The sequence below is a fragment of the Battus philenor genome, unplaced genomic scaffold, assembly GCF_028537555.1.
Source record: "Battus philenor isolate CCGP_79_NKW_IND1 unplaced genomic scaffold, ilBatPhil1.0.hap1 SCAF_4, whole genome shotgun sequence".
In the NCBI taxonomy this organism is placed as follows: domain Eukaryota; kingdom Metazoa; phylum Arthropoda; class Insecta; order Lepidoptera; family Papilionidae; genus Battus; species Battus philenor.
Genome location: NW_027181704.1, coordinates 4255481 through 4266517, shown reverse-complemented (window position 1 = coordinate 4266517; position 11037 = coordinate 4255481). Strand labels below are relative to the sequence as shown.

At 33.2% G+C, this 11037-nt stretch overlaps 1 protein-coding gene across 1 annotated transcript; it reads left to right on the top strand.

The window, feature by feature from the left end:
• The first annotated feature begins 7616 nt into the window (after positions 1–7616).
• On the top strand, positions 7617–9070 carry LOC137928942 (uncharacterized 30.3 kDa protein-like). Its single transcript, XM_068771950.1, has 2 exons — positions 7617–7665; positions 8286–9070. Exons 1-2 carry the CDS (start codon positions 7617–7619, stop codon positions 9068–9070), a joined length of 834 nt encoding a protein of 277 aa, XP_068628051.1.
• The last annotated feature ends 1967 nt before the right edge of the window (positions 9071–11037 follow it).

Genomic DNA, 11037 nt, shown 5'->3' with positions numbered 1-11037 from the left:
AAACTCTTATAGGTAAAATTTGCAGGAAAACCGTATGATCTCTAAAGTTTAATGTTTAAATCATGGATGCACAGACCACGGCCCGCCGGTCGAACACTGGTGGCCTGCCGACAGCAAAAATAATACTCTCGTACATTCGAAAAATATTTAATTCTATTCCAGAATAAAACCAAAAAAAAAATTAATTACCTATACTTCTGGTGGCCGGCCCGCCATCAGTTCATGATTTGCCCGAGTGGCCCTAGCCTTAATAAGTCTGTGCAACCATGGTTTAAATAGAATAGACGAAGTCTTGATCGTATAAAAAACTTTGTTAGTTTGTTAATTCTTGGTTACAATTCAATTCTAGTCTTCGATGTTTGCAATTTTGAATCTATTGCGTTTAGGTGGGGTTATTGAAGACTAGCTAAATACATTGGAGAAAGACCGTTTACTTTGTACGCGGCGTGGAAAGATCCTCCACATCATAGTGGCGATTTTTAAAGGAGGCCTATACCTTTTAGCGGGCGCTTACATAGCGGGCGCTTATATAGCGGGCTAAAGCATAGGGCGTTTGTCAGTAATCAGACACTTAACTTTGGGTAAATTTAGTTGTATATAAGTATACTTAATAATGATGACGTAATCACCGCGGAGAAGCGAAAGAACCAAAAGTGATGATGTGAAGATGTGCATCACAAAAATACAATACATGCTGATACGATAATCAAATATACTCAAAAGAGTTCACCATTTTTAAAACGTTCAACTTATATTTATATTAACAACATATTTTTCTTGTACCAATAATTATTACATAATGTAACGATTTTTCTTTAATTCCTTTAATTTAATTTTTTGCACTTTCCAACTTAAAGCATCGTTAATGATTTTTACTATATATTTGAATCTACAATATATTAATACGATCAGATCATTATAATACGCTTCGATTACTGCGACAGAATTATAGTACTAATGAATTAAAAAATCACCTAAATGAAATTTATTTATTTCCAATAGCTCTGATAACTAAATTAAATACCTAGAACATCGTCAAGTGCTTTAATGTCAACTCTAATTTATATCTAAGTGCTTATTGTCCATGAATAAATATACATGGAACTAGGCCAATAGGTTTGAAGATTGTTGTAAACTGTATTAATCTATTAGCATGTCATATTAAAAATAGGACAACATTACTCAAAATCAATATTTAAAATTTTAAATTACGTTAATCAATTAAAAATCTTTATCCGTATAATTATGTCATTGGTTTTATGTGATAAAACATATAGTTACGCGACCTTAATAATTGCAATCTTAATTAAACAAAACGAATGTTTATCATAAATCTTAAATAAACATAGTTTATTATATATACACTTATGTTTGCTTCACAGAGTAAACTTGTTTGGTTTATAAATATATTAAATAAATTATTTAGCTTGTCATTATCTACTTATCTGGAAAAAGACCACTGTGTCATTTGATAACTGTTGTATTTATTGAAGATTTTACAGTATTATTATGTTTTGATTTTAAAATAAAATACCGCAATACTGTTATAGCCCAGTGGATTGGTAAGTTTATGTGAGCTGACCACAGAGTAGAGTGCAGTAAAGATGGCCGCTGGGGCTTTAAGGTTCTGAAGTTGACACCACGGCCAGGCAAGCGTAGCATATAATACTCAAGTCGGATTGATGTTTGCATATCGGCCGCTTCCAAACATGGTGGACGACGGATATAATGATGAAAATAAACTTCGTTAATACGACGAACGACTGAAACATTATTCGGATAGCTATTTTGTCTCCAAATTTATTGTTAAATTAAAAAAAATATTAAGTAAAGTATAAAATTAGGATTTTTTACTAGTATTTGACGGCAATGACAATTTAAATAAAAACGATAAGCGGTTGAACAATTAAGATACAGTAGAAGCATAAGTAGAAGCTTTAATAGTGATTATAATTTCAGCAATAGTATGTCCAGTGCTCAGAGATTGGCTTTCTTCATAGATTTACAATAGTACCGGTAGGGAGCAACCGGCAACGAGGGTATTCTAACGAACGTTATAAAGTCATTTGTCCATCTCGTGTGTAATCGTTCTGAATTTAGCGATCCATGGTCGTTACTCCAAAACCTTGAGGCACCGACAGTCTGCTCTATGCGCTAATTGGTCTGCTTTCTACCACTTCAACTCGCTAACTCGCTCAAATCTATGTTCTCATTTTTTGTTATTTTTTTTATTTAAACGGCATTCGCTTTTGGGGGTTTCCTTGTTTACTATACCCCGTTTTCGGACAGGGATCATATTTCCGGGTAATAATTTTTTCAGAAATATTTTTATTATCGTTTTTTTTCTTTCTTTCTTCACTAAATCTATGTTACTTTCGTCCATTTTCGGATCTTCTCATTCCTGTATCTTGTATAGAAATTCCTAGCAAAGCCTTCTCCGCGGCCCGTTTTCGATGCCGAAAGACATCACAACGGTAGACGCTACTGGGATAGGCCAGCCACTAGGTGGAACGACGACATAGTTGAGGGCACGGGAAGTCACTGGATGCACGCAGCGCCAGACCGGTCGTCGTAGCGATCTTTGAGGAAGGCCTAGGGCTTACAGCGGCCGCCTATCGGTTGAAAAGAAGATGAAGAAGTCATCACATTGGTCATAGACTTTTGTCTTTAAGCGTTAAAGGAAATTAAAGTTATACTTGAGATGTAGGGTATACTATGACGACTATTTATAAAGAAAATATTACTTGACTCAAAGAATACAAAAGTAAAAATTGTAGTCAATGGCTGCCTTATTAAGAAATAGAATTAATAAACTATCATACGTCTGAACCTTTTTTCTCAAAGCCTCACAAACTTAAGACCTCGTAAAGATCGATTAATACTACTACCGCAAGAAATAGGTAATTGCTAACTTACATTAATAATGATGAATGCCACGTAAGAGATAATTTGTGGTCGTCATGGTATTAGGAGGATTTAGAGTAACGTAACAGATATTTCCCGGCTCTATTGTACGAAGGCTTTCTGTAATTACAGGCAATTTAAAGCCTGGATCAACAAGACGGCCTAAATGATTGCGATTATGATGAGCTAAACTGTAATTTAGGTCTGTACATAAATTATTCCGTCTACTTGTTATTTAAAATTATATGAGTCATATTAATTAACGCACCTTAATAACTTTTACATATGAATATTAAAAGCCAACACTTTCATGAAGGCATGAGATGTATAAAAAAAATATTTTTCTCTAATAACAATTTTTCAATAAAAGATTGAAAAAAATTGCAACATTTTAATATTTATCATTACTAATATTTTCCTTTTCCTTTCTTTTTTTTACCGAAATAGGAATGAAATTATTTTTATTTATGTAGTGACTTTAATTTACCAAACCCTATAAATAGTCAAAGTATTTCGAAAAGTCTTTTGATTTTTGAAATTTATAGGTCCTCCGAAATAAATTAACTATTTTATTGGCATACGCATGATATATGTATAAAAGTCCTCTGTGAGTAGATGTATATGACTTGATAATCAAATGTGAAAAATATTATTATTAATATAAAAAAAACAACACAGGTGTTCAGTTATAAAAATAAATAAAAATATAATGTAGCAGTAATTCTACACTACTTCTGACTTAAAAGAGTGTCTGCAAAAATGTATTTTCTATTATTATACAAAATACACACACACACACACACCTATATATACATGTATATAACTTCACAGAAATTCATCATTTCTGCCCATAGCCGCCCATTGCAAGGTATAGGCTTCTCGCAAATGCCATAATCGCCACACTTGGTTGGCAATTGCAGTGTGGTATTATGATAAGCAGAGGACGCTGCTGTACGTCCTCTGGAAACTTGTTTGTGAGCAGTAGTAATCTTATATAATTAATGCAAAAAGTGTGAATTATATGACATTGTATCCCTGGTATCGAACCCGCGACCTACGCTCATCACGTCTTCGTTCTGGGCTAACACTCTACCACAACCAAAACCATTATAAAAATACGTTTTGCTGAATGACTTGAACTTAATAATTTCAATAGATAGATTTGAAATATGCAAAGTAGAAATTTAATTTTTATATGTAATGGTTCGTCTGTGATAGAACCAAGTTGAACGTCTTCCAGTATTATTGTAATCGGAGGCCTATAAGAAGAATTGTAATATGAAAGAAATATTTAAATGTAATATATTTGGTACAATTTATGATTATTTTTTGATATTAATAAATACTCATTTAATGATTTTTCTTTTTCGTTTTCTTATTCATGTCTTCCTATTTATCTGTTTATATTTATTATTAGTCAAAAGATGGAATGCTTAAAAATCAGCATTAATGTTATGAGAACAAAACTTAAAAAAATAACTTAAATGAAATTTACTTATTTATAAGATATAAAGTGATAGTGTTAATAAAATATTGTAAAGACGATATACTACTGCGATCAAAAAGTAAGGTGAAATTGTCATTTAAAACTTCTGGGCATTAAAGAGGCAGGAAAAATTCTTTTTTTTTTTATTTAGAAGGACTGTGTATAACATTTGCCGAGCGTATATGTCAAAATTGGAATATTATTCAGTTGAGCCCAAACCATTTTGATGAGTGTTTCGTGACTCGAATGCGTCAAGTCACGATTGGTGCCAAAATCGCTCAATATTTTGAAAAAAAAAAACAGCCAAAAACTTGACTCATGTCGTTTCGAACCCACAGTATTCGCCTGATTTGGCTTTGTGCGACTTCTGGCTATTAACCAAACTCAAAAGCAAATTAAGATAAAGAGGATATAAAAACCGAATCGAAGATCTCAAAGGCTATATCGGAAAAGAAGGCTATTCTGACTGTTTTAAAAGACAGGAAAAAGCGTTCGCAAATGTGCGTTTTATCAGACAGGCATTACTTAAAGAATATATACAGAATTTATATTTTATATATAAAATTCACTTTACTTTTTGACCACAGTATTAATTTTTTACACGCGATCAATTGCATATACAAAAAATAAATTACATTTTGTTTTATTTCAGAAACAGCTGCCGTTATAAAGGATCATCGTGTTTGCCGCCTAGATTGTAACCAATTGTGTCAGTTAAATGGCAAAAATTCTGGTATTTGTAAGCGTGGGCATTGCCATTGTAAAAGCCTGGTTTCTTCTTGATTGAGACATAACTTGACACTAATGTTATTTTTAAACTTATCTATATAGGACATCCATATTTAAATTGTAGTGCTGTACATGACAAGTCTTGAATGATAAAAATAAAATGTTTTGCGGTATGTGACTTATTTTTTATCGTTTCTTGCAAATAATGATTAAATAGTGAAAATTGTCTTAAATGGTTGCCAGCCGGCAGAAAATACATTTACAAATTGAACAGGCAACCTCGTTAAGGCTGTAGGAAGAAGCTGTATATAGTCCGCTTCCTACCGGTCCTATTAAAAGTCAATGGTGGAGGCCTATGTACAGCGTAAATAATGATGGTGATAATTATTTGTATTTAATCAAGTAATGCCGGATTCTACTGCGAATTTCTACTGAGGTCTATAAAATAACAGTCACAGATGAGGTACCTCTTGTACCCGTACAAATATTAATATTGATATTCTAGATTATAAGATTAATGTATCTAGAAATAAGCAAAATATAATTTAATAAATGTAATAAAATAAATTGTTTTACAATGAATAGTTTTTTTTGTTGCCTACCTTTCATATTTGTCGATTAAAAATTTTAACAAACCGATATTAAACATAGTCTTTGTACTGACGCTATGTACTTGAAGTGACTCTCTGTCGACTGATATGATGATGACGATGATTAAATAAATCAAAATATGATTAAGGATTTATCAACTACTTCCAGTGCGGTTGATGAATATAAAGCATTTGTAATTGATGGGGTCAGATGTGTATCAGATTTTTACAATTACACAAACAATATAAACTTTAACGTCATCACGTCTTTGTTCGTCAACCTGAGATATCACATCTTTCACCATTAGCCTCATAATCAAGATAGCTATTGCTTCTTAAAATTGTAGTACAATAATAATTGCATGGATATTTGGTAGATTTAGATACTTTGATAGTATACATGGGCAATGTTATTAAAAAAATCTTAATATTAGGTGCAAATACAATGAATAAAAAGTGTAGACCATGACCGATATACAAATGCAGATCTAAGTACCCAGTTGACGACAAAACAGTTTTAACTTAAAGAAGAATGTCTTGATGTAATCAATAAAAAATTGGTGCCGAATGACGTCATTATACTAAAATATATCGAATGTATATAGGATACATTCATATGCAATTTATATTGAAACTTATTCAAATTTAAGTGATTTCCGACTCAAAATGAGCAAAATGTCGCTTGGTTGCGGTAACTAGCAAATTGAGACAATACAAGATAATGAAGCGTTTTTGTAAAGATTAGTCGAGGTTTTGTAGGTCATGTCAATCAAGTTGTACGTATTACATCTGAAATGATATTGATTTATAAAATTTGGCTATTATTAACTTAAAATAGAATAGATTGTTCGTTTCGTCGTCGCTTCAGCCCATAGAGGCATCAATGCAAGTAATATAACTCTCCCAAATATATCTATAGAAGAATATACCTTAACGCCACACTTGATAAACTGGTTGGTGATCGTAGTGTGGTATTATGGTATGCAGAGGACGCTGCTGCCTAACCTCTGAAAGCTTGTTTGTGAGCAGTGACAATCATATCTAATTTATACACATAGTGTGCATTATATAAGATTGTATCCCGGGTATCGAACCAGCGACGGATGATCGCATGTCTCAATCCGCCACTGGGCTATCACTGCAGATTGTTCGTGTATTGTTTTGTTTGTGGTGTCTTTTCAACGACATCGTTCACTACGATCTTTTGCTGCTGAGCATAACTGTCGGTTATGATTTATTTATTCAACTGCTGATGAGAATCAAGTGAGAAGTGAATTCTGCTGGAATTGAACATCAGAAAGGAAAGAGTTGGAAATTATTAATGCATCTACCATGAAGCACTGCTATTGACTATTTCAAATGTTCGTTTAATACGGTATCATTAGAATTTATTATGAAGTGATGTTGGTTTAAATCAAAAAAGGACCGTCAAAGTTGTTAATCACAATTATATTGTTATAAATCCCTTAATTTATAAAGCAATTTGATTATCCTATAACCTTTAAAATATAATTTAATGAATATAATATAAAAAAAATTGCATTTCATATAATTACAGATGTTTTCCCCGACGGAAGATTGATAAAAAAATCCGGACTTAAATATTAGACATTACTAAGTAAGGAAAAATAGTTTCGAAGAAAAATGTTTTATCAATATAATATTTTTATTATCATGGTTGTGTGTAAACGGTGTTGATTTATTACATTCCTGTGTATTTACCTTGTCGTATGTAATCAAACATTGTCTGCTGTTTGCAAGATTTCATGATTCACACACGTCTTCAGTATTCTGCTTATCCGTAGTAGATCCCCTGAGCCGTTCAAGTTGCAGAATTTGATAAGTGTTGGCTTAAGTGCTTCACACTAACCCAATTATTTAGGTATATAATGCAATGTCTACGAGTCATGACTACATTTGCAGCAACTGTTTTGCAGTTAACAAGCATTATGGGTCGTATGTTAGGATTTTATTTTCTAATATTTTTTTCAGTTATATCACAAGTTATTTGTGAAGATAATGTCTTGAATGTCTTGAATGGTAAGGTTTAATTTATTTTAAATTTTATTTTTGCTCTTTTTTTGAAAAATGTAACTTCTTAGCATTTAATGGATTCGTGGTGCGTATATCAGGTATAGTGCTTGGATCTGATAACTCGTATAGTAGGTTTATTACAATGGCATTCACATTCGTCTTCCTCTCCTCCGTTAGACTCCTCTACCTGATCATCATTTTACCATTATCATTTTAGCCGTAAGTCACTGCTATACAAAGACTTCTATAGATTTTCAATAAAGCTGCTTGGAAATGACTTGAATCCAGCGTCTTCCGACGAGATTAACACGGTCATCTGTCTACCTTGTTAAGTCGTCCTCTCCTTACCTACCTTTTGTCACTTCCTCTATTATTTAATTATACTTTTTAAGTTTGTATTAAATCCTGACTCATATAAACCTTCAAATTTCCTTTTAGTTTGTAAAAATTTTGAATATTTTATAGAATAAGTTTAGTGATTGAAGACAGGGATAAATCAAGAAACACTAATTTTGAATAACATAACTCCTTTAATTTTACAGATGAAGATAGTACTTTTAACAATACAAGTTACAGAATCTATAATCTTGGCGTTGACTTAGGAATAATTAATACAGAAAAGTATCCATTTGATTCATTTGTAAAAGATGAACAAAACGTCTTTCGCGACCTGTTTAGAGAATATACAGCGACAAATGGCAGTGAACCTTTAAACTACGTAGACTGGTTGGTCATGAATAACTTCGGAATTCTATATGACACCCAAGAGTCATTGTTCCAGAAGAAAATAACCAAAAGAAGTACAGCCGATAATAAAAGAAGGTTCGTGAATTTAGTAAAGAAAGGAGATATTTTGATAACTGGGCGAGGAATTGGAGGTTTAATTGGGCACGCAGCTATAATGACAACAGACTATTGGGTGCTAGAAATGCCCGGCGGTAAAGGTTGGGAGAACGGAATCAAAGATAATAATCGACAGGTACCTAAAGATAAGTGGTTCGATTTACATGCATCTGATTGGACCACTGTATACCGGAACAGAGATGCGTCTGTCGCCCATCAAGCTGCCGTTTGGGCTGACCATACCTATTATAATCCAACTGGTGGTGCTACAAAAACGAGACATATAACTTATAAACTCACCACTGACGTCTGGTCTATTAATCCCAGTTATTGCTCAAAACTCGTTATACAAGCATACTATTTTGGAACAGGAAAAAAGCAAGTTATTCGTAATTTGGCTGTTGCGGGTAAAATAATCGTTCCTTCAACTATACCAGCCTACTTTATGTCTCCTTATACATTGGTTAACAAAGGAAAATATTGAACATAAAATCATTTTTAGTCAATGTTTTTAAATAATAGATCCAATATTTTTTTAATTAATTAAAACGATTTTAAATAAACCAGTTATAATAAAAAACTTTGCAAATTTAACTTGTAGTTTTTTTTTTGGTTCTGATGGACCAAAATATATCCTTCCAAACCAATATAATTACTGGATTGGAAGGCATTTAATTGACATATTGCAAAAAGTCAGACCTTTATTTAAGAATGACCGACAGGCCCGACTCTCGTCTCGATTGTTTGCTATTATAGTACTGTTGAAAGCGCTCTACTGCGCTTGAGGAAAACACCATCACACCACCACGATGACGGCCGACTGATGTGTCGTAACGTTCGATACACGTATGGTGTCTTAAGGTTTTGGAGTAGATTCGAAATCATATCCACCAAAAAAAGGTTAACAGATGACCTTATATAGGTCATAGGAAAGCGCCGAATGCAGGTCACTTCTTACTGGTCCGGAAAGTTTATGTACATCCTGAAGCTTTAATGATTTCGATGCTAATAAAATTATTAAAAGAAATAACAATTAATTCGTTTCATTCCAATTTATTATTTTAAATGTGTTCTTTATCTTGAAAAGATATTTCGAAATTTTTAAACCAGTAAAAGAAAAAGTAGTTACTTAAAAATTCATCTTACAGTTCACTAGGCGATTATTGCGGCCTTCGGGGATAAAAACGACTACGGAATATCGAAATGAAGGTGCGTTATTAGGCCGTAGGTAACAATACAGTATCGCTTTTCAGTTCATTTCATTTCCTTTGTGATTCAGTCGATGTATTTCATTTTTAGTATCTGACTTTAATTTATAGGCAGCGTAATAAAAGTCTTTCAAACTCATTTATATTTTATTTATTGTATACGATAAATTAATTAAAAAAAGAGTCGTTCACACCCTTGTTTATTCTATCGTCTTCGTATGGAATTGTGACGTGGGCAGATAATTTATGTCCTCGGAATCTATGTGTTGGCTCTAGCGCAATATATCATATCATCGACAAATAAACCTCTTTATATTAAAAATACTGAAAATAGAGAGCACTCAGTATCAGTCTTCAGCATTGTTGCAGCACAACCATCATAATTTCAATTGTAAGATGCTGACTGCTGCATTTAGGCCTCTCCCATAGATTTCCATTAGGACTGATTGAAAGCGATATTCACCCAGCATCTTTTGACTAACTCAACAAGGTCGACTGTCCATCTTGTGAGTGGACACGCCCTACGCTGCGCTTTCTGATTCGTTATAGCTATAGAAACTTAAAGCCCCAACGACCATCCATTCTGGGCGCTATGAATAGCACATTGAGCTTACCAGAGAAGCCTGAAGTTAGTAGATTTCTGTACCGTAGTTCAGTATATTAAGCAAGATCGGTATCTTGTATTAAACAGGCCCTATGGATTTGAAAGTGAAGACATTGAGTGATGTCATTTATTTTTTATGTCTGACAAATGTCTTTTAAAAAATCGGTTATTATTTATCCACATATGCACATACCAAACTGTTGGAGTACTGGATAAATCCGAAGTGTTACTTTTATTGATTTGAAAATACCGGAAAAATACTATATTAACGTGTCGACGTATGGGGTTTTAAAATGAAATCATTTGCGTCACCTAATTTGCACTCATTGTCATTGCACACAACTTGCTAGCCTAGTCACTTGATAAAAATCTATCAGACGTGGGACTCTATTGTTGGTGCAGCTGTAAGTGTTGCTGAGGGTGTAGGGAGGGCGGCCCTGCACTCGATCGTCAGTCCCACTTGACTCCGCGTATAGCTAGCATTGCTAAAGATTAACTGCATCACGGTTTTGTGTACATTGTAAAGTGCATTATGATATACAATTCACTATGTTAAGATTGATTCGTTAATACGTATGCATTTGTATACATCACTCTCAGCCAGCTTTCTCTGTTTTAACCTATGCTCTTTCTTTTTTA